The following is a 23,707-nucleotide window of genomic DNA, read 5'->3' as shown; positions in this document are numbered from 1 at the left end:
TGGAGGACTGGTCGGTCTGCAGGGCATCGAGTCAGCTAAGACTGCAGACAATCCCCTCTCTATTCACTCTCCAAGCTTGTGACTCCAGCAAGAAAATGAAGCCGACACCCTTGTCGTCAGGGCACAGTTAACACAGTGTAGAAGAAGAAAAAGTATGTGTGTGTGTGTGTGTGTGTGAGTGTGAGTGAGAGAGAAAGAGAGAAAAGGGGTGTTTGTGCCAACTATGCCCATACTAATAATAGAATGTCACTTGACTTGTATTTGGCCTCGCAAATGAAAGGCTTTTCAGACGAGTCCTGCACAGAGGCACGGTGCTCACCCTCTTTAGGAGCTCTCCACATGTGGACTTGGTTTAAATTAAGAGCGTCTACCGAGCGAGCACTAAAAACCGAGAGGAAACCATCATTTGGCTTCTCAGAAGCACAGCGCTCTCATTCTTACGTCTGATTGGACAATGAAAGTCACACAGAACAAAATAATGACATTACAAGCCTCTTGAGTGGAAAGAAATAGTGCCATCTTGAGTCTTAATTCGCGGGCTTAACGCACGACAATGCAAGGAAAGATTATGTCATTATGGGAAAAGAAAAAAAACAACAACTCCCTACTGCCTTCGGAGGCCCGTTTTTCTAGCCGTTGAGCTGCAAAATACCCTGATTCCTTCTAGACACTCAGTCGCAAGGGTTAACTTTTTAGCTTCCGCTAAGCACTTGGCAGGCTGCCAAGCGCAAGGCACGCTGGGAAACGGTGCGGCTCGCCAAGTACAAACTGCCAACATTAAGCAGGCCTGACAGCGCCTCTCCTCCTCTCCCTCTGGCAGCGGTTCAAAGTGCTCTTTCATTTGAGACGCTGGCAAGCTGCCACATGCATGCAGATTTACTTTAGCCCCCCTACTCTCTCCATATTTCTCTCTCTCTCTCTCTCTCCTCTCCCCCCCTCCTCCTCCTCCTCCTCCTCCTCCTTCCCCCCCCCCCCCCCCCCCCCCCAAGATGGAGCTGATAAATGCCATCGCGGTTACCATGGGGATAAGAGTGGCCTTGTGAATGCCCTGTCTTCCTTCGCGTGTCTCCTTATATGTTAATATCCCTTGCGCCGAGCCAAGCCCAGCCTCTTGATAAAACTGCATATGTATGGCTTGCCACTTCTACCCTCCCTTTGCCTCTCTCTCTCCCTGCCTCCCTCAGCTGTTTTTATACCTGTGGGGATAAGGAAATGTGTTAACCCCTTCAGTCGGCAACCAATGTGTTCAAACCCCTTTTGGTCTCAACGGTAAATAGGTAATCAGATCAACTGGCTGTAAATAAGAATCACACCGAAACGGCAATGACCAGGACAGATTGCTTTGTGTTGATGTATAAATAAGACTAGCTGTTTGTAGATCAATCAAAAGCAAATGAGTGCATCATGTTGCACATGAAGCAGCTAAGACAACCTCCACACATATGTTTATGATAAGAAAAACATCCTGGTCTGGGTCACATACAGTTTTAAATGGTACCAGTTACAGGGCTGGCTTGATGACATGCTGCTGCATAGGCCACATTATAATAATTCTTATTATAATAATCATATTATTATTATTATTATGTGTACTCAAATTGTCAGTAATTTCACGAAGGTTCTTACAGACTCAAATATATATATAAAAAAAGGCCTCAGAGACTATTTCATAGGTGAAAAGATGGACAATATCTAAGACAGTGCTGGCTTTCAACCTTGTGCTGTTGCTGTCAGTAACACTGACAATAGCACAAGTAGAAACGGTTAAGGAATGTAGCCATCTGAGGGCAGTCGTCTGTGCAGTACGCAGAGGGAAGTCATTTTGTCGTTCCATTGAGATTTCTGTCAGAAATGGTCTGTGGGCTTTTGCCATGCCAAACTACACTATGTATATACGATATTCATAATGAACCCTGTGCCATGTATATATACTATATTCATAATGTACCCTGTGCTATGTATATACTATATTTATAATATAGCCTGTGCTATGTATATACTATATTCATAATGTACCCTGTGCCATGTATATACTATATTCATAATGTACCCTGTACCCTGTGCTATGTATATACTATATTCATAATGTACCCTGTACCCTGTGCTATGTATATGCTATATTCATAATGTACCTTGTGCTATGTATATACTATATTCATAATGAACCCTGTGCTATGTATATACTATATTCATAATGAACCCTGTGCTATGTATATACTATATTCATAATGTACCTTGTGCTATGTATATACTATATTCATAATGAACCCTGTGCTATGTATATACTATATTCATAATGAACCCTGTGCTATGTATATACTATATTCATAATGAACCCTGTGCTATGTATATACTATATTCATAATGTGCCCTGTGTGTCAGAAGGCACGGGTGGGAACTTGCTTGTGGCTCTTGTATATCGATATCTTGTATAATGATTTTGAAAAATAATACTGGGTCTCCAATTCAGGCAGGAAAAGACAAATCTTGGATATAGTTTTTATAAAGCTCTGAAACAAAACCAATAACTTGGCGACATCTAACTAAATCTAGTAAAAGAAGAAGAAGAAAAAAAATACACAATGATTTATTATTACCTGTTTTTCTCTGTTTGGTGCTCTGCTGTTGCCATGGCAACCTGCTTTCCCCCAACAGACCGTTTGCTCCTCCCAGGAGATCGCTCGTTGTTAAGGATGGCTTCCAGAAGTCTGCCATTTCCTGCGTAAAAAAAGGCACACACACTAGCAATCAGCTTGAGACACCTGCTTCAGTCAGCAGTTCATCTTCCAGCCGTCAAAGAGAGGAGAAGAGAGCTCTCCGACTGTTTATTCAATAGAACATCGCCTGTGTGTGTGTTCTTTGTGAGGGAAATCTGTAGGTGCCTCTTCTAACACGGAGCTGCTCTTCCTTTCTGGTCAGACTTTTATTTTTTATTTTAAAGATCATTAAAACAACATGTTCTTATACACAGGGGGCAATTCATGTTCTTTACAGAAAGTATAAAAACACATTTACTACACATTCACACCAGATGCTGCTTACTCGTGCTTTCTGTCAATATCACGGGGCTAACAAAATAATGTGTATGTGAAAGAGAAACTTTTTTGTCCAATCTGCAGTATGTGTGTGTGTGTGTGTGTGTGTGTGTGTGTGTGTGTGTGTGTGTGTGTGTGTGTGTGTATGTGTGTGTGTGTTGACACGTGGGGGTGAGACAAGCTGCTGTGTTCACTTAAGACATCCTCCAAAGATCCTTGGATCAGACCACGCTGAGGAAGAACAGCCCAACACGAGCATGTTTATGCAGGGAGGGCAGAGCGATCCCTTCCCCGGCTTCCAGAAGCCATCCAAACCAGAGACGTGTGAGATGGACTAGGAGGAATGCTTCCCCACAGTGGCGTAGGAATGCAGGCTAGAGGAAACTAGCCCAGACCCCCCCCCCCCTTTCCCCTTCTCACTATTCTACAAAACACCACCCAACCCCCAGCCCTTTACAGTTCCTCACCAACCGCCCCAACTGCCAAGGAGATCCTCAACAAAATAATTTTTTGCAAGTCAGGGGGTCGTAGGCAAGAGAGCCTCCTCCCTCTAAAACAACAGAGCTCTGCAGTATCGCTCAGGCCCATTTTCCACTCGACTCAGTCCTTGACAAATGACAAGAGTCCAGGAAATGAGTTGGCTGTACTTTTGTGTATATGTATATATACACTTACAAAAAAGAAAGAAAGGGGAGCAGGGGGGGCTGATACTAGTGTTACACAAGCCTGACAAGTTTCGTGTCAGCTCCTAACGACTCTCTAAATGCTTCCAGTAAATTGCTAACAAAATTGTTTGGTTTATAATTACATACACTGCAGATGACGTTTCAAGCCATGTTGCTGAGGTCGAGAAAGCTGGATTGACAAAGGCATGTGTTTTTGGCCTAGGCCTACAGAGGAAAGTGGTTAGCTAGAGTGCAGCAACATAACAACATCTGCAAGCCTGGTATTTAGTGAATCTGACTTTCAAACATATGATTTGGTCTAATTTGGTTTTAAAACGGGCGGTGAATTCTTGTTTTAATTGGCCAGCTGTGGTCATGTATCTCAATCACAGTCCCTGAGATATTTTATTTCGCAGAATATGTTTGGAATAAGACAATAGCATGTGAAGATACAGCATAACTGTATATATAAAGGCATACACTATATACAAATACACATACACAAATATAAATCTAAGAAAACATGGCTGCAACTCATTCGGGCAATATGAGAGCTTGGCCGATGCATGGTACACACAAACAGCCGTTTCGTTGTTGTAGAAGTCCAGAATTCTGTTCGTGCACGACTGTTGCTGTCACACAAAACGGCTTTTTCAGCTGCTGTCTGACGTCAAGCGCACACTGTTTACATCTGGGAAACATCAGCGGGGACTCGTGTTTTTCTTTTGTTTTGGCTCGGGGTCCCTCCTTCCCCCTTGGCAAGATGATCACTCCAGCCAGGACACGTTTGAAGGTAGCGCGGTGGTCTTGAATGTAAATCCAGCAGAAGGGTTGAGATAAACTCTAAATACAACGAATACCCAAGAAAGATGAGATGTAGACTACTCGGCCATACAAATTCACGTGTCCGTGTTAATGATGTTATTAGTTACACGTTTCAGGGGCAGATTTAAAACAGGACACAAATACCAATTCGACCAAACGGATGTTACGAATATAACACCGAACGTGTAAATAGACCAGAGCACCAAGCAACGAAGTGGCCAACAGTGTCTTTCATCACCGGGCGCATTAGCAATGGGAGGCTCGTCTGATAAAGCTCTCACGGTTTCTAAGGAAACGTCAGACTGCCTGTAAATACGTGTTCGGGCCCTCAAAGAAAAGGCTTGCCGTCATCCATTACGAGGTAATACACGGCTAACCACACACACGCACCATATGAACCTCTTGGCAGGTCAAGACACTGGTTAATAATAAAAGACTGCCATTTATTTCAGAAAGGGCATCACCGCGGGGACCGGGCACCCTGGATCGGCATCACATCAGTGACTCGGCAGACGGGAAATCAAATCACTCTGCAAAGGTTCACTAACCTTGCAGGTCCTTTGCTAGCAGTGTTTTTTAAAGGACAACGAAGAGGAAACAAAATAACACCAAGGCAGCTTTGTAACAACACATTCTACATTCACATATCCCTGTGTGAACACTGGAAATCTTTGCACCATTTGATCATTGACTTTTTAAAGCTCAGGTTTATTATCTCATGTGCTATAGAGGGATTCTCCCACATCCAGTTTTGTAGATTAAGCTGCTTTGATTTGAGGGCCAGGTGAATAAATTAGCAGGATGTGTGTGTGTTGGATATTGTGGCATGCATGTTCCATGACAGTTCCAGATGTATGCCTGAGAATTACATCATCTTGGGGAGATAAGGAGACGCAGTGGGAGTGGAGCTGTCTCAGGTCTCCTACCAACATTCCTCTGCCTTCATCCTTAATGAGAAGAGGCCACAGGAATTCCGCAGGCTGCAAGGATCAGACGGGAAAAAACAATCCCAATATTGCTCACCCAGAACGACCCCCCCCCCCTCCTCGCTTATGCCCGATGGTGACTTTTGGTTTGTCTTTTCTCCCCACTTCCCTGAGTTTGGCTAAGCTGTGGGCAGTGGTGTGGGGGTAGGGGCAAAGGGTGGAGTCGGGCGTGAAGATACCCAGACACAAGTGCCAGGCAGCAGTCTGAGCCCACTTCAGCTTGGCACCAGACACATCTCCCACTCGCCGGCGTGTCTGAGCGTGGGGGCGGGCAGGCGGGCGGAGACACTGATGAGGGCGCACAGGCGCAGACACAGACTCGGGCTGTGCCAGCTGAAATGGACATTGACGCGTGAAACATGAGGATTATGTCAAGGCCTAGAGTAGACTAAACGGAACACTGAAAGATGAGTCCCCTATGGACACAAGTGTTGCAGTTGCATTTTTAGGTCATGTCACAAAAACACAATCACGCACTTTAATATGTTACATACACGTTTTCACACACCATATTGTAGATGTTGATATGTGGTGCCACACATGTGACTAGAACCTTTAGGGTGTCATTTGTGATGCCATCATTGCAAGACGGCATGGCGGTTGGCTCTTTCTACACTGGCACAGATAATGTCATAATATTACCAACCAGATATCTGTGAGCATGAATCTATTCAGCGGGCACTCACCCCAGCCTGGGTGCCGTGCCCATTTGTGTGTCTGTGCTGTGCTGTGCTACATGGACTTAATGTAGCTTTGATGTGCTTGAGGAACAACAGCACGGGCACTAAAAATAACCTATCCCCAAAGAGATCACAGTCTGGCAGCCCTGGAGAGAGAAACAGAGAGCACGAGAGAGAGAGACCATGGCAGAAATAGCAGGGTTGCCATGACAACCACTCTGAAGCACACTAGTGACAAAATGGAGCCCCAGACATCTTAGGCTGAAATGTACCCTTGTTTTGCTCCACGTATGAATTTGTCATGCTGAAGCCTACATCCACCCACGTACACAAACAAAAAATATCGGTCACTTCCATTTCCTGTATCTGCCATTTACACAAAAACTTAAGTAACAAAATGGGGGTTTTCAACAACAACAGACACACACACAGATATATTTTAAATCTCATCATCTTCCTCTCATTTCCAGAATCAATTTCACTTCCATGTTGCATACTTAAGCAAAAACCATGCATGCAATTCACATGGAAGGATACACAAAGGATGTTTTTATAAGCCTATCTGCAGCTTTTGTGAGAGACACACTCCCCCGTTGCACCTAAAAATACACCCACCCTGTGAACACACACACACACACACACACACACACACACACACACACACACACACACACACACACACACACACACGTGAAAGGAGGTGGCGAGGTTGCAGGCGAAGCTGTAATTAACTCTGCGCACTCCCACACACATTCGTCATCCAGCAGCAGAGGCCGACGGGCAGCAGCGGAGGCGGCCACGGCCGGGCACTTCCAGGAACGCAAAGTAATCGCAGCCTGTTGTGGGAGACTGGCTGCAGGGCAGATAGGCAGATAGGGGCGGGAGGGAGGCAGAGAGAGAGGGATGGGAAGATGGGGGAGGGAAGGTGGATGAAGGTGGGCGATGATGAGATAGAAGGGTAGGTGAAAGGTGACGGAGGGAGATGGTGGTGGTCGAGAAAAAAAAAAAAAAGAAGAAAAAAACCCATCTGCATGCTTAATTTATGAGCTCCCGAGATGCACGTTGCTTTCACTGTTTGATGGGTGAGTTGTTCATTGAGCAGTCACCTGATGGGAGGAGATGGCTCCTGCCTATGGGTGATGAGGGTGGGGTGGGGATACCATCAGTGACCTTTGGCCCCGAAGCAGTCAGCATGCCCCTTAATTAAACCTTCAGCCCAGGACTAGCGAGCGGAAGACGAGGAAGGGAGCAGAAAGGGAGGATGGGGGGGTGCACAGGATGATAGAAAATGCCAGAAGAAATCTCCATGGCAGGCTTTGTCCCCGGTGGAACACTGGCTGCTGTGTCGGGGTCTCTCACATTGTTGTTGGGTCTGTTTCCAATTCTAGGCCACCGATGGCATGTGAGATTTTCCCCTCTTCTTTAACAGAAGGCCCTCAAACCACATGATGCCGCCATCTTATGTTATTCCATACTGGTGGAAAACCTTTATTGAACCCTTTTTTTTTTGGAAAGAAACGAAAACAAATAGCTCGGGTTTAATGAGTTTTGGTTGAACCCACGTTTACACAGCTGTGGACCTGAGATGCTGCTTTTCACTGTTGTGCCTTTAACCTTAATTATCTGCAGTCACAGTCCACACAAACAAAACAGTGTTTACGCACAAGGCAGAGAGGGTGAGAAACAAAAGGACAATCAGTTGTTACAAAATAAACTCCAATGTTTATATGTAATATACCGCCTGAAATAGTTGCCACACTAAAAGACCCCCCACACACACACACACACACATCTATTTAGTAAGACAGAGTGAAAGTCTATCTACGGTATTTTGAACAGCTTTTTCCATGAAAATTATATTGAAATATACAATGCCAATTGAGTCATAATGGAGTGACCAGACTAGAAAGAAAAAAAACATACAAAGTGAATGTGAACAACAGCTGCAAGACTAGATTCATATCAAATCTCACCTTACTGAACATAAAATGAGGAGTGTGGCCTAAGTACCAATATTTACAACACGCACTGCACCATCTCTCCCAGCAATGACAGTCACTGGGACTGCATACGCATGTCCATTTTAGCACTCAGGACTTAAGTATATTTTCATTAGACTTTCTTAAAATGTCTGCTATGTCCACACACAAAATCAAAATAAACTGATATTTTCCTGCGTTTTTTCCCCCCACTCATCTCTGCCTTGCCTTTGGTTTTGGGAAAACTAGAGAGTTACGCTACTGCCACCTAGTGGTATACCGCAAAGCTGTCGCCACGCTTGAGACGCCGCCGGATACTGCATCTTTATTTCTCACATTGGCATTCACAGCACAATTCATTATGTAACTGGGATAAGTCAAATATCTCCGTATGCACACGTAAATACCAACTTTGAACCACACAAACAAACAGTGAGCAGTGATACCATGCCATGCCATGACTAACCTTTTTCTGGACGTGACTGCTTTGATGCTTTTGGCGTGTGTTGCTTGGGGGTCTGAACTCCACTGTTCCAACGGATGGGTTTGGGAATAAGCTTACGGGGGGCTGGAGTCTCCAAGGGGCTCCTGCTTCTGCCTCTTTGATCCCCCAATTGACTGCAAGGGGCTTAAAAGAGGCAAGTGTGACAAAATAAAAACAGCACTGCAAGGAATATTAAATGAGCAGAATTATGTTATCAAGGTTTTAAGTTACACCATATATTCACAGAATACATAAAATAAGGCAGCACTTGAGAGGCGAAGTGACTCAGAATGGAAAAGATTCACATTAACATGGGATGAACCTCCACTGCAGCGACAGTTTGCTGGCGACGGTTTGTTGGAGAAGGCATATCTTAATGGGGCCATCGATTCCCAAAGGCTTCTTGTGCGCCAGGCTCATTTAACTGCCTGCGCTGCATTACAGCACTTCTGAAGAGTCATAGCGAGTCTCTCTCTTTAACCACGAAGAGAAGCTCAGTCAGGGACTGGGCCTCTGGGATGTCAGCCAAATGTAATAACACAGGTGAAGAGACAGGCAGAGTTGAAGAACTTCTATTAGCACATCCTGCATATAACAATCTCTCCATAGCTGATACACCAATGAATATGGAAGTCAAGCTTTGACAAAGCAAAGGCGCACTAACTTATCAGTTGACACATACTACACAATACTTAGTTTTGTCTGTTTTGTTTTGGTTTGTTTATTTATTGTTGTATGTATTGTGTAGCCTCAATCAGGGCATTGCTGCAAAAGAGCCCTGTGCTCAGTCAATTCTCCCTGAATAAACAATGATGATGATGATACTGGACGATCCAATAGCTCAAACGGTGGTCTTACCTATAGAGGCTTTGTCAGAGGTTAACTTCTCCACACTGGGGTTGCTTTTTGTTAGGTGTGGATTTACCATCACAGGGGGAGCACTAGCAGGCTGGGGAGGCTGTGCCGGAGCCGGGGCCCTGGCTGTGACCGCATCCAGAGCGGAACCCAGAAGATGGTTCTTCATGCCAAAAAGAAAAGGAGAATGCAACAGTGTGAAGCACAATCACCACGACATTCTCTCTTTCCTGCTACTGAAACACACTGATGTGCCACCGTGGAGGGGAACAACTGCTCACGCTGTAATGCCCCTTGTTTTTGCTGAGCCACTGCAGTCATACCTGCAGCTGCAGCTGTTGGTTCTGGATGAGCTCCATATGCTGCAGCCTCTGCTGCGTGAGGGTGTTGAGCTGCTCCTCCAGCTGGGTCACGCGCTCAATGGCTCGCCCTTCCTGCGCCCGGCTGCCTGCCTCCTGCAGCCGTCGCAGCTCGGTCGCCACCTGCGACATCAGCGCCTCCATGTCACTCTGAGCCTATGGGGGCAAAGGAGAGGAGAGGGTGGTGCGGTGTATGCCATACATTTTAAGGCAGTTGTTAGTAATTTTTGATAAAAGCATCTGCCGAAATTAATAACTGTAAATGCAAATACAAATTGTGAATATTTGAGCAACTATAAGACAATGGATCATAAGCAGATTTTTAAGTGTAGGACCAACAGAGGACCAGGACGTGTGCAAATAAAAGGGTGAGTGGATAGTGTGAGGAGTAATCATCACTGCACCTTCATGATGGGAGCAGTGGCAGCAATAGCAGCAGCGGTGAAGGCTGCAGCAGTGGTGGCAGCATGCTGGTCTCCTGTGACAGGCGGCTGGCTGGGCTGGGGCGCCACTCTAAAAGGCTGCTGACCGAGCTGCTGCTCTGGGATCAGTGGGGCCTGAGATGCACTCTGATCCAGCAGCTTCACTTTCATCTGCCGCCTCACTGGAGCATTCTGAAACCTGCCATATGGAGATCACATCAAAATGATTACGGTTAAACAGTTATTGTGAAGGCCTACGCAACAACTGCTGGATACTGTGTCCAGATATTATTTATGGGTGATTATTTAATCCAGATACACCACTGAAACTGAGGTAAGAACATAGCAGTCCCTGTACCTCTGCTGCATGGCTGCTCGAATTGCCTCCTTGCCACCAACAGCATACTTAGATATCAGTACATCAGGTGTTGCAGCTGGGGGGAAAAAAGTGTTTGAAAATAAAAACCTGTGAAATGTAACAGCCATCTCATATTGGAGTGAATGACTACAGCATCTTAGATGATCTTTAATCCGAGTGGCTCACCTTTGTGTCCTCTGCCCCCTGCCTGGCTACCATGCGCACGCACTTCTGGGCTCTCATTCCTTGGCATCTGGAATGACACATTCAAGGGATTGGCATGAAATAATCCCTATAAATAATTTCATCATCTCACTTATCTAGACCTATCTTTTATCAGCAGTAATAGTGGTGATGATGATGATGATGATGATGATGATGATGAACAGTGTAATACAAAAGGCAAAACACACTTACTTGAGATTCTTTTCTCACTGTTGGCATTCTGATCTCTACAATTAAGTACAGGGAACAGAGAACGTTGATTTAGTCTTTTGCCCAAGGTTGCCATTCCGTGCACAAACGTTTAGGGGACAACAGATCGAACCTGCTAGGCAAACTAGACTTGCCCCATAAACATGAAGACAATTATGAAACTGGTTAGGTAGTTCACCTGTCGAAGAGGCAGGCTTCTTATTTGCTCGGAGGTCTGCAGACACCAACGGCTGCCCACGGGATCCAGAGTTTGATGTTTCGTCATTTGAAGAGGACTGCAAGAAGCTATCAAGTTTCCTCACAGAGATCTTAATCTGCTGGTTTGCCAAATTTGACATTGGTCTGTTCTGTTGTGCTGTTCTTGAAATGCGCCCGTTTTCCTCTTGAAGACCAACTCTGGTTGAACGAATTAAAATGTCTCCAGCATCGGAACTTGAAATTGAATCGTCAAAGTTTAGTTTTCTCTGTGTCATCTTCGCATCTCACGCATTCTGAAAGACATCAAATCAGAATACCAACTCAGACATTTAACTATGCTAACGTTAGCTAGTCAACCATACAAACATCTAAGTAGACTATTTTCACCTAATGTTTTGGCTAGTATTGGCAAATTAATATATATTCTCCCAACAGTAAACGGCTAGCAATATATTGGCCTCAACTGACATTACATTCAATCAGAAAGTATCCTTCTGATGTGAAGCAGATAGTTGTTTTGAACTGGTATTTAAATTTCCCGCCGCTAGCTATCGGTCGGTAGCTAACAATCTATTGACTGGTTGACGTTGGCCAGCCAAACATCATCTGACAAGCAAAGGGGCAAACTGTTAACTTTACCTGGTTATTCCCAACAGCATGATACGCCAGCAAGCATTCCATCAAAATTAAACTATCTACTCTTCGAATGTTTCAGAGGTAAAGAAAAAAAATGATAGAGCATGGTTGTGTTGCAAGTTAACTCTGAAAACACAGCAACAGTTGCTGACAACACCGCTTGCTAAACTCTTACTGGTTGGTAACTCATTGTTATAAGTGTTTAGACTGCACCCTAGTGTCCCGGAGTGAAAGGTACAGATATGTCCATGTTGTGCTACGAAAATTAAAATATACACGGTTTGTTGAAAAAAAAATTGTTATATCATTATAGGTAATTAAACCAAAATCTGACACTTCCATAACCTAAATGAAATTATTCTTGTGGGTTTTTGTAGGACCTTTCTCAAAGCCAACAGTTGTGTCACATCGGATGGGTCTATAAGGTGACACACTACGAATAATTATTTTCAGTTCAAAATGTCCACTTTCGATTGTAGATAAATTCTACGCTATAGTTTTTGTCTGTCACCGATTCTCTTAACCTTCAGACAAAAAGTACAATGTAAAACAGAACAAATTTAACATACTACATGTTAAGTATAATTTAATACACCGTGGCGTACTGCACACAAAATATTTTGGTGAAACTGCATTGCTAGGGAAACGTCTGATGTGTCTCCATTTTACACCGTCACATGTCCTTCGGAATCTTTTGGGTGAGTAGTTATGTTGGATTTCACGACGCTTTTAAGAAGGTGATTTGATTCGTATGTATGTGAGTTATAGATACATATGTGTTTTTTTCACAAGGTCTTGCACTTTGAATGGGCGGTCCATTCAGAATTAGCTTGTTTTCCACGACACAGATCTGTGCTTTACAGTGTCTGGAGATCATGAGGGGCCCTGTACATTAGTAGCTATATTGATGACAGATAACGTTAACCTAGTTGGGTAACTAGCAAACACCATTGTTACTTGTTAATGAAGAAATCATGAAGCATTTTACATTTTGTTCAGTTTCATATCTTTCATAGATATACAAGGGTTTTGATGGGTCGAGTGTTTCCTGTGAATATTTTGCTAACTTAGCTAGATAATGTTTGTACTTTGTAGGCATAACTCAACCTTACAGTGAATTAGATCATTTCCTGTCTGGAAACACAAGAAGTCACTTTTAACGATGGCGACCCCAGCTACAGAGGCAGATCAGATGAAACAGGTACGTATCCCATCTAGGATCGTGTTCTGTTTTTGCCCTTGAAATTGTCCCGTGTCCCTGACCATTCTGTATCCTGTCTGCTATTCTGCCAGTTTAGGGAATTCCTGGGAACCTATAACAGGCTAACAGAGAATTGCTTCATGGACTGTGTAAAGGACTTCACTACGAGGGAAGTCAAAACCGAGGAGGTAGGGCTTCTTTGTTTTATTTGAAATGGTTTCATCTTAACAGATGGGGTTGTTTATTATGTGTAAAGCAGGGTTGGTTTTCATAGGATTTGTGTACCCTGTGTAATCTGAAAGCAATGCCCTATGTTCACTATTGTTAAAGGAGGGCGCATAGCTGTTATAACAATCTTTGTGACTGATGTATTCCAGCCTGTTTCAAGTAGTTTCCCCCCCTCCTAGACATCTTGCTCTGAAAGCTGCCTGCAGAAGTACCTGAAGATGACACAGCGGATCTCCATGCGTTTCCAAGAGTACCACATCCAGCAGAATGAAGCCTTGGCTGCCAAAGCTGGTTTACTGGGACAGCCACAGTAGAGGAGGCTGCCACCTCTTATAGACTCCAGAGCCTTAACATCTGCACCAGAACAGACTAGCGCCCCCTAGCATCTACATGGAGTAACGATTCTCATGGATGCCCAGCGTGGCCACAACATGCCAGAAGCAGCTCAAGCACTGTTCTTGCGCCTACCTCAGCTTCAAAGGCTGAAGCTAACTGACTGGAGGGACCTTGTGATTTCTTTCTCTGAAGAGGTGCTGTGGTTCTGCAAACTCTTTGTGGCTTGATCAACTGGTGTCATGGTCAAGGGCACATTGTGAAATGCATACATAATTCCATTCTTTAAAATGTTAGCAATTAAATGTCGACACCAGGCGTTGTTTTTCAATTTTCTGTTGCACCATGAGCAGGTTTAACATACTATGGATGATGTCTGATAAAACAACTTCATGACCGACATACTTCAAAGAGCAAAGTTAGTCTGAGGTCACATTTTAGGAAAGGTCATGTACTGTGCACTGATTTTTCTTGTTTTAAAAATGCATATACATTTGAAGAGGTCATCATGCTAAGGCCATAAAGAGCCTGATGGAAATGGTTTGGTGAATTATCGTGGTTTAATCATTTTATGTATTTCAAAATTAAAGATGTCTTGCTAGCCACAAACAAGGGAAGAGTGTCTTGTGTGAACTCGTTTTTGTGGTGCCTCATATTTTAAATGAGTTGCCTGGAAGTATATCGTAGTATACAAGGTAATCTTCAAGGAATCTGCTGGTTAGCCTAATTAAAAACGGACTGATCCACAGCCCCCCCCCCCCCCCTCCTTCTTCTGACATCCAGTTCCCTAACGGACATGCTTAACTTAAGAGGGAGACATTTCTGTAACGCTTCTTAGAGATTTAAAGCGAGGCCCATTGAATAGGCAAAGTCCACATTAGGATATGCTTTTAGGCACAACTCCCATAAAACATACACCATAGGTTTAATATTTATGATGAGGCAAATTCATGCGTCATGTGAGGATGGTGAAAACCAAGTTATAAGTTTAGGTGAGAAACAAAATAATGTACTGAGTGAAACCAAAATTATATTTCAAAACTTTATTAGAAATGAAGAGAGCTCTGCTTATTTTACATAAAGATACAATGGCTTTGCTCAAGAGAACCTAATACCTTGTTTATCCTTCATACAGGAATCCAAAGAGAAATTGTCATTGGAAGAGAGTTCTTCCAGAGATGCCATAAGCATAAAAATGTTCAGGTGTACTCAACATTTTCGCCACCAGTCTAGGCAGTCTTGGCTCAAAAAGCTCCCCACTGAAGACCAATGATTGATTATATATACAGTTTAAAGATGTGTGATGCTAATGCTTCTACCAACTTGACATAGAAAAAAAGGAAAGTATTTCATATACAAAGATGTATTGTTTTAAAAAATAATATAAATCATTTTTTTACAGTTTGTGTAAAATGTATTTTTTCCAATACATGGTTCTGGAAGATCTATGTACAAAAGAAACAATCATAGTAAGAACCCCTGGGCTAATTCATACATGTTCAGTAAGCAACAGTTTTATTGGAGTTGGTCAGAATTCATACTGGAGAGGAAGGGGGAAAAAAAAAATTAAATAATTACAAATACAAGTACCAGGAAATAAGAACAAAATGGGAGAAGGGGAGTCCAAATGAAAAACACAAAGAGAACCACCAGCTAGTGGTGGCGTTGCTAAAAGTTTGCTCATGGAGAAGAGTGAAGGGAGAGGGATTGGCTCAATGGCAACAAAGATGGGTGTGTGTCTGTATGCATGGAGGGGGGGATCTTAGCAATACTTAACTGCACAGTAGTTACCCAGTTGTGACATCACAGTCAAAGCTTGCTTTCAGTTGGGTCCGTAACATTCGTCCTAGCATCAAACCATCCCAAGGACCCAACTGATGAGGGGGGAGGTGCCAATATCTCAATATTGTTCCAAAGGAGGAAAAAAAAAAAAAAAAAAGGACTGCGCTTCTATGGACTGAATAAATATATTTAACAAGTTGCAAATAATACCTTTTATTTTACACAAAAAAAATGCCAGCGCTAGAAATATTTAATTTAAATAACTTCACGGCTGCCATATATACTTTTTTGAAATTTTCTTTTTTTTCCTGTACTAAAATAAAAACTCTGCAATTACATATAAAATGACAAAAGACACTCGCAAAAGGAAATGAGTCCACTGAAAACATCTTTTGTCCTTCATTCCACTGTAAACACGTACGTCCTCTTCTGCTTTTTTGTTTTTGTTTTTGTAGAATTGTTTTTGTATTAAAAGGGATCACAAAAATAAGTTTTGCATACTTATAATCTGTGCTCACACACTTGTTTTACAAAGAGTGGAAGACGGCAGCTACAGTTTTCAGTACACTACATTCCCCTTTGCAACTGTCTTTGTCCTCGTTATTTTTTCCAAAATAGGGCACTCTGCTGTAACTCGTGTACTTTGGCAGTTCGGATGGAGCAAGCGAAGAAAATTTTGACCTTTTTCATTTGTTCAAATCGTCTTTCCTTGATAACCATGTCCAGCTGGTTAAGTAGCCATAACAGGGAGCGTCTAACAAGTGTGATTCCATGAATTAACCTTATCCTGCTCAAGGAACATGGAGTTGTTTTTTTTTTTTTTTTTTTACTGCATCCATGCTAGCCCCAACACACAGGCTTGCCACAGGAGGATCTCTGAATCAGTGGTGTAAGGGCGGGGCGGGGCGGGGGAGCGGGAAGGATGGAGAAGAAAGTGCCTTGTATTCGATGTACGCTGGACAGTGGTGCGAGGTGGATCTGTATATCGTATGGAGGCTGCAGAGAGAGGTGTGGTGTAGCTGGGTGGGCGGATATGGAGAATACTCCAAGTGTGCATTGGGTGGTGTGTGTGTGTGTGTGTGTGGTATAGCTGTGTGTGTACTGCATGTATACTGGAGAGTGGTGTGTGTGTGTGTGTGTGTGTGTGTGTGTGTGTGTGTGTGTGTGTGTGTGTGTGTGTGTGTGTGTGTGTGTGTGTGTGTGTGTGTGTGTGTGTGTGTGTGTCCGTTACATTCTGTCTTGCATGAAATCCTTTCTCCAGACGCTGAAACTGGTTGAGAGATTGAAATGAGAAGAGACAAAGATAAAGAGATAGAAAGAGAGAGGCAGGATCAGTTTTTTCTTTCTTTCTTTTTACAAAGTGCAGGAAGTGGGAGTTGCCAGGTGGTGATAAGAGGGGGCGGGATGAGGAGGGGCAGTCGAGTGCTATTGGCCGCTGGCTCTGGCTCGGCGTTTGGTGTGACTGCGGGGAGGCAGCGGAACGCTGACAAGGCAGAGGTCTGGGGGAGGGGCCAGGCTGGGTATGAGGGACCACCATGGGCGTGTCATCACCTGCACTCCACGGCGACTGTATTCTGAGTGGGAGAGGCCGACGAGGGACTCATACCTGTGTCGGAGGAAGAGGAAGTGGAAGCTGTGGTGTGGGACACTACAGGAGGGAGAAACAAGACAGAGGCAGTTGATGGTTAATATGGCATATATATATATATATATATATATATATATATATATATATATATATATATATATATATATATATATATATTTCAACAAGCAACCAGATTCCATGAAAACTAATATCACTAGCTCAAAGTAGTATGATTAAAAACAATAAAACCATAAAAACAGAACAGACTTGGGAGAACTCAAGGTGAGACAGTTAACACCATGACTTGAAGCCTTCTAGACAAACACACAAATATACAGTTAAGTGACCGGACAGATTGCTATGCCGGCTGCCAACTTACCTTCTCTTTCCTTCTTTTTTAACCTCTTGCGCCGGCGGTCGATGGAGGCCACCTCAGACTTGAGAGACATGTAATACTTCCTGATCTCCTGCAGCTTATCTTGGAGGAAGGAGATCCGATCTGTGCTCGACATGTTGTCCAGCTCAGCTGCAACAGAGAACAAGACACATTAACTCTGGACATCTTGCAAACCGGACACATTACATCAATAGCCATAGCCCTTGGTACAGCTGAAGCGGATACGGAACAGAACAGACATGCTTTCCTCATGCTCAGCAAGTCAACCACTTGCAAATCAGCCATCTTAACATGAACACTGATGTGAGGAATCATTACCATTAGTAAGTAGTGCGAGTAGTACAAGGCTGGTAGAGCAGGCTACTCACTGTGCTGGAATGTCCACTTGTATGTGCGTGGGGAAGGGAAGGTCTGCTTCTCCTTGTGCTTGTCCTTGTCCAGCTCCTTGCTGTTGGGGGACACGGTGCCTGGAGAGCGCGACTGCTTCTGGGACTTGGCTATGCTGGAGTGCTTGATGGGGGTTAGCTTATTGGAGGGGTCCGTGGCCGGCAGGTCCTCACTGTCGCTGCTGTGACCTGGGGGGGGGGGGGGGGGGTAGAGACAGGTTAACACTGAAACATCCCGACAGCAATGTTGCGCCAATGGCACTGGGTTTCAAAGAGCCGAGAGAGAGAGAAGGTAAGACGGAAGTTAGCGGATGGAGATCACGGAATGAGGATCATTGTCTACGTTCATTGTGGGCTCTAAAGTTGTTCACAAAAAAAAGCCTGGGAGTGGTGATGGGCTCTACTCAAGCACCTACACTATCGAGACCTTCAATGAAGCAATCCAAATGCAGTCCAGTATGTGTGAACGATTTACAGGCCACACATCAATGGAATTTACAGACAGCAGAGATCCTAAGTATAGCTTCAAAGGATGACCCATCAGGTTTCCCCACCTGTTCCATTCTTTTCAGTCTTGCCGGTAGTGCTCGAGCGCTTCTGGTTGCGCTTCACCTTCTTGGAAGCAGAGCTGCTGTTGCCATCTGTCAACCTCTTCTGACCTGAGGATAGGAACAACAACAACACAAATATAAAACATTACGCTGGGAAACACAGAATACAAACCACATACGCAGTACTTTGAGTTTGGAGAACTAACTCTGCCTAAAAATACCATTGCTGATTTATCAGACTGCTATGGTAATTAACACAGATCAGGCGTGACGCATAATGCATTAACTATTTGTGCGATTCCCAGGTATTAACATGCTGTGAACAAATTTAGCCTTACAAACATCATTTAAGTAGAACAGTTAATTCTGTAGTTGGGCTGTCACTTTTGAAGTACAAACGAGATCAAATTCAAACGAATTAGACTGCACCCCACATTGGGCACACGCTTACACCAGTTGTAGAACACTAACTCCAGCAATAAACATCACCATGACAACAATGAAGATTGTACAGTACATTTGGAAAGTGGAAAGGATTTGCTACACTATTTATTCAATGTCATTAACAATTCATGTATCAAGAGGAAGTGTATTTCACAATAGAAAACATTACACTTAATAACACAAAGCAACATGGCGTCAACTGTATCATACGAATAGGTCCTTAGTGGTTTCCGTGCAGCTTAAGTGACTTAAGAGGCTACGGCTTTTTCCACGTTATGTGGTTTTGATATTAAAGTAACACTATGGAGTTTATGGAGCCGCCAGCTAGGGGGCTACTTTCTGCTGGACTAGTCAGTAACTTATTTGCTGTCTTGCTTTGTCTTGTGTTGCACTTGCTTGATGTTTGACTGTGTTAGGAAAGTTGTTGGCAAGCTAGCCAACATAGCCATCACAATAACATTACAAAGAAGCCGACGCGAGAGCACTTATTACTAGCATCAATGTCCAAGCGTGTTATAACAAGCTTGCTAACATCGCTAACGAGATGTCTTGCTAGCGGCTAAACATGACACTTGAAATTTGCTTACTTTTTTTATGACAAACTAGCGAGTCAACTACTTTCCTAACACAGTCAAACATCAAGCAAGTGCAACACAAGACAAAGCAAGACACCAAATAAGTTACTGAATAGTCCAGCAGAAAGTAGCCCCCTAGCTGGCAGCTCCAGAAACTCCATAGTGTCACTTTAACTTGACAAGTAAAAATAAATCCTTTACCTCTGTCCTTGGCATCCCGCTCCTGCAGCGAGAGGCTGGAGTTGCTGGAGCTGGCGCTGGCGTCGAAGCCGTGCATGGACTCGGCCTCGCCCAGGCCCTCCTGCGACTCCCCGTCCACCTCAATGGTCACGTCGCTCTCGCTCTTCGTGCTGTGCGACTCCGGGCTGGCTGCCGAGGTTGGCGGGGAGGTCGAGGACGAGACAGTCGACGCCCGCTGAGGCCCTGCTGTCGCCGTGGCACCGAGCGAGAGGTGGGAGGATAAGGAGGACGAAGTGGACGAGGACGACGAGGAGGAAGACGACGAAGGCGGGGGCTGGTTCTTCACCTCTCTCGTGGGCAAGAGCAGTTCGCTGGCGGGCTTCTCCTTCTCGTCCAGGTCATCCAGATCCACCTCGTAGCAGACCAGTGCCTCGGGGCCGATCTGGGGCATCATCTCCTCATCTCTCCCCGACGAGGGCTCTACCTGAGGGGGCACAGAGCTCGGCGCGCCTGCCTCCGTCTTGGCCTGAACTTCTCGGGTCAGCGAGGGCATCTCGGTCTTCACCTCCGCTTCTGCCGCCGCCGCCGCTACTGCTGCCAGTTGCTCCATTCCGTCTGTGGGCACTCCCTCGTTCCTTCTCTCTGGCTCGGGGGCTCTCTTCTCAGGCGAGAGGGTTTTGGGGGGCTCCAGACGGGCCCTCTTTTCGGGCGAGCGCTGCTCGGTGGCCTTGCGCTTGGCCACGCTGCTGATGGGGCTGGCGCTAACGGCGCTAACGGTGCTAACGTTGTGCTCTTCGGCATCCACCTCCTCGTCGGCAGAGTCCGTGTCCGAGCCGGCCGGCTCACGGGGCCTCTCACTCAGGCCCAGCTGTGGAGACAACGGCACCTCCTGGGGCTTCTTGGCAGGTCGTGGGAGGCTGCCAGGAGTGTCCCCCTCGGGAAGCGCGGCGGGGGTGGGGGTGGACGTAGGGGCCGCGGCAACGGCTGGCTGGCTGGGGGTCTCGGAGCCAGGTTCCTTGGGGCGGCCCCTGCGCGCTTTCGACCTGGGGGTTAACTTCTCTTCTGGCTCAGGCGTCAACGGCACTGATGATGGCGTTGGGGTCGATGGAGTCGATGGGGTCGATGGGGTCGTCGTTGTTGCAGTCGTCGGCGTGGTGAGGGTAGCCACAACAGGCTCATCCTCAGCTTTGTCACCACAATCATGTGTCTCAGGGGCCTTGGGCTTCTCTGAAGGGCTGCTGGCAGCCTCTACATCTGTTGTCGTCATCACTGCCGCAGTTGCTGTTGCAGGTGCCACTTCAGCTGCACTCCCTCCCTCTGCTGCTGCTGCTGCTGCTGGTGCTGCTCCCGCCGCCTCCTCCTCCTCCTCCTCTTCGTCATCCTCCAGCTTGGCCGCTACAGCCTGGTCCGTCCTCTCTGTCCAATCCGGCTTCTTCTCAGTCAAGTCTTCGCTGTCACTGTCCTCAGAAGAGTTACCCGAATCTGCAGGCAGCAGAGACAAACAATGAGTGACCTTTGCAAAGCTTTGCAAAAACTAGTCGTCAAGAACCATCATTCTTGGGTTTAAGGTTTCAGTGGATTTCAATCATTAATGAACACCCCAAACAACAACCTTTCATGCACGTATGTATGTATGTATGCGTGCGCGTGTGTGTGTGTGTGTGTGTGTGTGTGTGTAAATGTGTAACACACACACACACACACACACACACACACATATATATATATATATATATATATATATATATATAACACAATATGTTCTGCCAGTATTCCTTTTCTCCAGCTGCACCCCATCATTATGTGACAGAATGTTCTGACCCGAGATGTGAGCGTGCTAAGAGCGAGGAGGCGCTACATACCGTTAGATCCTCTGTCCTCCGAGTCATACATTCCTGAAGTCCGCCTGGTGCGTCTGCGGGGAGTTCCTGTTCAGAGGTACGGATTACTTTAGTGTCACAACTCGTGCAACATTTTAGGCCATGTTGAAATGCAGTCAGTGGTCCAGACATTTTCAAGGGAGCATAAACATGCTTTAACTTCAGCAGGAGAGTTACGACTTCAACGAGGCCAGGGATCTCAAACGCTGATGCTGGTTGCCAAATGTTTGCCTGATGACATCATGTCCTCGCTTCATGCAATTACAAGATCTTAACTTCAAGTTAGCTAGCATAGTTATTATCAATGTCCATCCATTTTATTACCCACTAATAGAGCCAGACATTTGCACAATATTCAACAAAACTGTGCATCCTAACAGACAACCTTGGTCGTAACTTTTGGTAAGAGACTTTGTTTGGTTTGTTTGTTTGTTTTGACTGAATTGAATAGCTTTGAGTGTCTATGAAAGATATCTGCAGCATTCAAAGGCAACAGAGAGTAGATAGCAGAGGCTAAACGGTTACATAAACCCTCTGAAAGAGGAAGTCTTCTCAGCCTACACTACAGCCTATCAAGCCAGCTTGTTATTACAGCGTATCTTCACACCTCGGCGTTAGTAAAAACAAGAGTCATCTACACAGCATAGGACACAGGAGACAGGACCATTTCAATGATCCGACACTAATAAATATCCAGTTGAAACAGCACAACTTCATGCAGGACACTGAATGTATACATCATCCTGAGTTTAAATTACAATATATAGTCACAACACAAGTCAAGTACACTTCTTTTTTTTTTTTCACACGCTGAGCTCAGTTCAAGTGTAAAAAGCCTCACGAAACACACCCAATATTCAGGTGTGCATTCAGGGAGAATACTTACATCACTGCCCAAAACAAACACAAACACAAACACACAAACACACAAACACACGCTGAGCTCAGTTCAAGTGTAGAAACCCTCACGAAACACACCCAATAATCAGGTGTGAATTCAGGGAGAATACTTACATCACTGCTCAAAACAAACACACACAGCTTCTCTCGCGTAATCATAGGGGTCCAGTTATGCTTTACTGAGATCAAACACCCCAGCAAGAGAGGTAAGAAAACCAGGCCCAGCATTGCCCATGATCCCGGAGTCGGAGCGGTGACCTTACCCTCTCCATTGGGCAGGCCTGGGGGGTCGGAATGGCGGGAGCTCTTGCTGCCCGAGCGGCTCTCATCGCTGGGGGTCTTGGAGGTGCTGCGCGAGGCGCTGGGAGGCGTGGACTTGAGCGGGGGCCGGCCCCTCTTCGGCCCCATCTTGGCCTGTTTGTCGTCCTCCTTGTCCCCATCCTCTTTATTCTGCACCAGGGCAAAGAGCTTGGTTAAATGAAGAAGTTGTCCCAGTCTTGCTTTTAAAAACTCACAGACAACAAATACATGATCACAGCAAATCAAAATGACACTAAAAATCAGTTTTTACAGCAAGACTGGACAGGTTGACATAAGTAAGACAGCATTAAGAATAACCATACAGGCACAAATAACATGTGCATAATGGTCACAAGCTTGTGTTTGTGACAGGTTAGTTTGAGGTTTACTAGAGGTTTACTAGAGTTAGAGGTATCTGACTTTTATATTTACATTTATTCAGGCCAGAAGAGGGAATGACACCACTAGTGTATGTGTTCCCTGCTATCGTGCTCTGAGAAATCCATTACGTGTCTGGCTATGAATGCAAGCCATGGGAAAGGTCTAGACGCAAGTGTACTTAAAGGCCACATCAGACAGATCAGATCGCCAAGAGAAACGTGACGGCAGATGACATCAGCAGAGAAAAACGAAACTGTTCTCTGGCATCGTGGTGTTGTTCTGTCCGGTTCGCTTTAACCTCAGACTCTTATTCAGTTTTTAGAGAGGGCCTAGTGGACAAGCCTGACAGAGATCCTTCCGTATAGGTTTACTGCAGGTCATGTGTCGTCGGGGCAACGGGGAGTGAATTAACAACTAGGACCCACCTTGACTTTCTTTTTCTGTTTCCTCTTCAGTCCTTTGTCGGGCCAGATTATTCTGTCTGCTTTCACCCATTCATCATAGCTAACAGAGACACACACACACACACACACACACACACACACACACACACACACACACACACACACACACACACACACACACACACACACACACACACACACACACACACACACACACACACACACACACACACACACACACACACAGAGATAGAGGAGAG

At 45.1% G+C, this 23,707-nt stretch overlaps 3 protein-coding genes across 4 annotated transcripts in view; 1 reads left to right on the top strand and 2 right to left on the bottom strand.

Annotated features, from left to right (window-relative positions):
* kiaa0586 (KIAA0586 ortholog) overlaps positions 1 to 12,110 on the bottom strand; it is a 67,077-nt gene extending 54,967 nt beyond the window's left edge. The window contains exons 1-10 of the mRNA XM_031580540.2: positions 11,921 to 12,110; positions 11,262 to 11,574; positions 11,066 to 11,100; positions 10,835 to 10,901; positions 10,649 to 10,724; positions 10,273 to 10,489; positions 9,833 to 10,024; positions 9,513 to 9,672; positions 8,637 to 8,798; positions 2,598 to 2,718 (exon numbers count right to left, since the gene is read on the bottom strand). Coding sequence (XP_031436400.2) covers positions 2,598 to 2,718; positions 8,637 to 8,798; positions 9,513 to 9,672; positions 9,833 to 10,024; positions 10,273 to 10,489; positions 10,649 to 10,724; positions 10,835 to 10,901; positions 11,066 to 11,100; positions 11,262 to 11,556 — 1,325 coding nt within the window. The 5' untranslated portion in view covers positions 11,557 to 11,574; positions 11,921 to 12,110. The remainder of the gene's footprint in view (positions 1 to 2,597; positions 2,719 to 8,636; positions 8,799 to 9,512; positions 9,673 to 9,832; positions 10,025 to 10,272; positions 10,490 to 10,648; positions 10,725 to 10,834; positions 10,902 to 11,065; positions 11,101 to 11,261; positions 11,575 to 11,920) is intronic.
* Positions 12,111 to 12,489: 379 nt separating this feature from the next.
* On the top strand, positions 12,490 to 14,291 carry timm9 (translocase of inner mitochondrial membrane 9 homolog). Of its 2 annotated transcripts, none has more exons than XM_012826831.3 (4): positions 12,490 to 12,615; positions 13,013 to 13,118; positions 13,211 to 13,306; positions 13,526 to 14,291. In XM_012826831.3, exons 2-4 carry the CDS (start codon positions 13,080 to 13,082, stop codon positions 13,658 to 13,660), a joined length of 270 nt encoding a protein of 89 aa, XP_012682285.1. In that variant the 5' UTR covers positions 12,490 to 12,615; positions 13,013 to 13,079; the 3' UTR covers positions 13,661 to 14,291. The 2 variants fall into 2 exon arrangements, with proteins under 2 accessions (XP_012682285.1, XP_012682286.1); XM_012826832.3 differs by having other exon boundaries at positions 12,552 to 12,654.
* Positions 14,292 to 16,629: 2,338 nt separating this feature from the next.
* Positions 16,630 to 23,707, bottom strand: part of arid4a (AT rich interactive domain 4A (RBP1-like)) — a 28,930-nt gene continuing 21,852 nt past the window's right edge. Inside the window, exons 18-25 of the mRNA XM_012826828.3 lie at positions 23,469 to 23,547; positions 22,626 to 22,812; positions 21,445 to 21,510; positions 19,604 to 21,064; positions 18,387 to 18,491; positions 17,815 to 18,021; positions 17,429 to 17,575; positions 16,630 to 17,109 (exon numbers count right to left, since the gene is read on the bottom strand). Coding sequence (XP_012682282.2) covers positions 17,009 to 17,109; positions 17,429 to 17,575; positions 17,815 to 18,021; positions 18,387 to 18,491; positions 19,604 to 21,064; positions 21,445 to 21,510; positions 22,626 to 22,812; positions 23,469 to 23,547 — 2,353 coding nt within the window. The 3' untranslated portion in view covers positions 16,630 to 17,008. The remainder of the gene's footprint in view (positions 17,110 to 17,428; positions 17,576 to 17,814; positions 18,022 to 18,386; positions 18,492 to 19,603; positions 21,065 to 21,444; positions 21,511 to 22,625; positions 22,813 to 23,468; positions 23,548 to 23,707) is intronic.

The sequence above is a fragment of the Clupea harengus genome, chromosome 14, assembly GCF_900700415.2.
Source record: "Clupea harengus chromosome 14, Ch_v2.0.2, whole genome shotgun sequence".
NCBI classification, from domain to species: domain Eukaryota; kingdom Metazoa; phylum Chordata; class Actinopteri; order Clupeiformes; family Clupeidae; genus Clupea; species Clupea harengus.
This window is presented reverse-complemented; position numbering and strand designations above follow the sequence as displayed.